Raw genomic sequence first — 3167 nt, 5'->3', positions numbered from 1 at the left:
AGACCTTATCTCTAAGGAACAATTTAGTGAGGGGGCTCAAACCCAAGGCCCAAACCCTGACACAAGGTACAAGGTACTAGATGCCTGGGAAAGAGCCAGAACATAGAACAGAGACCACCTCTGGCCTGGGAGGTGGCCTCCAGGTGGACCCAGAGCTGGGCCTCGAAGCACGGGGAGAATGTGGACACAGGCAAGGACAGGTCACATTCTGGGCTAATGGGCTTTCTCCTGCCGAGTAAAGGCTTTGGGCTCCCAGGAAGCCACACTTCTTTGTGGATGCTGCTCCCCAGCTGGAACCAGAAACCCCTGGCCTACCCAGAGTCACTCCTGGGCCTCATCTGACCCACCACACACGGGGACCAGTAGTTCAGGTCGCGTGGAGGGAGGGATGTTAAGGAGAAGATGCGCCAGGCTAGGGAGTTTAGTGAACGTGGGCAAGAGGGAGCCACAGAACAGTGAGGTGAGCTGAGCTGGGAAGGAGTAAGAGGACAGTGCAGTACAGGATGGGTCGGGGGAGAGGTGAGTCCAGGCATTGTGAGGAACACTGTGTGTCCTTGGCTTTGGGCCAAAAGGAGGGAAAAGAAGGGGTAAAAGTCAAGTCCGGCTTTGGTCTTTTGTCCCCTATTTAACCCTGAGTCTCATGCTTCTTTCCAGTATGCATAAGGAAGACATGGAGGAGGAGGGCACTCACACTGGCATCATTGGCCGCTTCCTAGGGCTACAGTCCCATGACCACCATCCCCCCAGGACAAACTCAAAGACCAAACTACTGTGGTCCAAGAAAGAAGGCCTTCTCCATGAGGGCCAGCCCACGAAACTTGGGGGTGCCAGGCAGAACTCTAGGGACCAAGAAGACAGCAAGGCCTGGAAGATTAAGGAGGAGGATGCTTTCGAGACTGCTGCACTGTACGGGAGGTCAGGCTACCACAGTGCCCCACAGACACCCCTCAGCCACACACCTATGATCTTCCCACCTGGACAGTCAGCACCCTCAAGCCTTCGCAGAGTCTCGGGCATAGATGGCGCTGTCAAAGACCAAAGCCTACAGCCTGTGACTCCAGGGACAAAGACCAGTTTTGAATTGCTCTCAGATAGTATCTGGTCCTCAGCAGAGGACCCAGAATCGGGTCACACAAAGAGGAAAACTGTTGAGTTTAACCTGACGGGCACGTCGGAGACCCCTGAACATCATCTTGGAGAATCACATTTGGACCAGTCAACTAACCTACACAGTGTACTCAAAGGTCACGAGGATCCCTATTGGGCCTTGGAAAACAGGTCTGTCTTCTACCTTAACCTGGGTCACTTCACCTGCCCCCCCTCCCATATGGGTGGGAAATACCACCACCTTCCCTTGCTGTGATTCTACCCTTCTTCCACCTTCCTGGGAGCCCATTTTCCTATGGTCCCATCACTGCCAGAGCATGCTGGACTTACATCCAGCATTGGCTTGGGGCACACACCTGGCCACCTCAGCAAAGGACCACTGATTCACGCTCTTTTCCCAGTGTAATGCACGCTCCATTTCACCGGAGCCTGACATCATCACTAGGAAGAGCTCCCTGGGTCCCAGGTGAAGGAAGGTGAGGTTGCACTGACAGGAACTGCCACACTTTTTAAGTGGTCACATTATTCCTGGACCCAGCTCACTTTGAGTAGCAGATGCAAAACCATGAGGCAGAGCTAGGGGCTCTGGGCTGTACCCCAAGAACTCCACTCACTGCCCAGGCAAAGCTCAGAGAGAGTGTATGAACACTCCCCCATAACTTCTCAGCAATCCTGAAGTACTTCTGGAAAGCGTTAGACTCCTGGGAACTGGCAGATGGTTAAGGTGAGGGCATCCAGGTCCCTTGGGGTATCTCACTGCTTTGGGGTACTCAAAGACTTTTTTTTTTTTAAAGATTTTTATTTATTTATTTGAGAGAGAGAGAATGAGAGAAAGCACGAGATGGGGGAGGGTCAGAGGGAGAAGCAGACTCCCTGCCGAGCAGGGAGCCCGATGCGGGACTCGATCCAGGGACTCCGGGATCATGACCCGAGCCGAAGGCAGTCGCTCAACCAACCGAGCCACCCAGGCGCCCTCATCAAAGACTTCTTAACATAAATGTGCTCTTCATGCCTCCTTTGGGTCAATCCACAGGGGTCACAAAACCATTTCCCTACATTCTGGATTTCACCCAGTTAAATCAACCCTACCTCCCCCCCTCCCCCATCATGTGAGAACTCAACTTCCTGTTTTCTAGATTCTCAGTCCCTTCTGTGGTCAAAAAGTTTTGTTTTAGATCTAGACAGAAACTTCTACAAATCACTGCAGTTTGTCCGGGAAAGGACATTAATGTAGTTGTTAGCAAGGAGAGATGGCTCTTCAGTCTCCTGACACCACTCACTGATTTTAGGGGTCCTAACCTTTGCCCTAACTCCAACTATTTTAGTATTGAAATGAAGATTATCTTCCATACTCACATTGAAAACTTTCTCCAATTCTCTCTAGGGACGAAGCACATTCTTAGCCTGTTTCCCAAGGGGGGGAACACTTCACCGGCCTGGTCCTACCTGCATGTACACCAGCAGGACACTGATCCAGTCTGTCACGCAGCTGTCCACACTGAAGAATGTGTTCGTAGGACAGCTTTAAATGGTTAGCTTATTGGGTAAGATGATCCATGGTTTCAGGGCTACTTAAGCCTTTAAATGCCTTTTGTACATAAAAATTATATGAGAAGCTGGAATGAACCACTGGAAACCTGTAATTCAAAACATCCAGTTCAGAATCAGAAGTCTTTAAGTCCTGTCTGAATTCAACACACCCAGCCTTGATATCTTTTCCAAACTAAGGACTTTTTAATAAATACAAATCCTCCTAGGCATTTCATTTTGATTACTGTGGTTCAACTATAGCACTTGAACAGATTGCAAAGATGACCCAGATACATTTCTAGCCCATCCCACAAACTCAAAAGACAACAGCTGGGTACCAAATTACTTTATTTGAAGAATGGTACAAATGAAAGAAGTTAAGTAGATGTTTTGGTACAACTTATAGAAAAGGTAAAGGTAACCCCAACATGCATGCACTGCCTTGGTGACGAGGGTAGTCACCCTTGTGGCTATGGGAAGACAGCCTAAGGCTTAGCTCTCACTATCACTGTTGCCCAAGGTGTGCTTGT

The 3167-nt window shown here is 49.7% G+C and overlaps 1 protein-coding gene across 1 annotated transcript; it reads left to right on the top strand.

Annotated features, from left to right (window-relative positions):
- Window positions 1–655: 655 nt before the first annotated feature.
- LOC145718733 (bestrophin-1-like) lies at window positions 656–2959 on the top strand. Its single transcript, XM_081810242.1, has 2 exons — window positions 656–1278; window positions 2492–2959. Exons 1-2 carry the CDS (start codon window positions 656–658, stop codon window positions 2508–2510), a joined length of 642 nt encoding a protein of 213 aa, XP_081666368.1. The 3' UTR covers window positions 2511–2959.
- The last annotated feature ends 208 nt before the right edge of the window (window positions 2960–3167 follow it).

The sequence above is a fragment of the Leptonychotes weddellii genome, unplaced genomic scaffold (assembly GCF_054177405.1).
Source record: "Leptonychotes weddellii isolate Sample4059 unplaced genomic scaffold, ASM5417740v2 HiC_scaffold_20825, whole genome shotgun sequence".
Classification (NCBI taxonomy): Eukaryota; Metazoa; Chordata; class Mammalia; order Carnivora; family Phocidae; genus Leptonychotes; species Leptonychotes weddellii.
The sequence above is the reverse complement of the archived record's forward strand: the minus strand, read 5'-3'. Positions and strand labels throughout refer to the sequence as shown.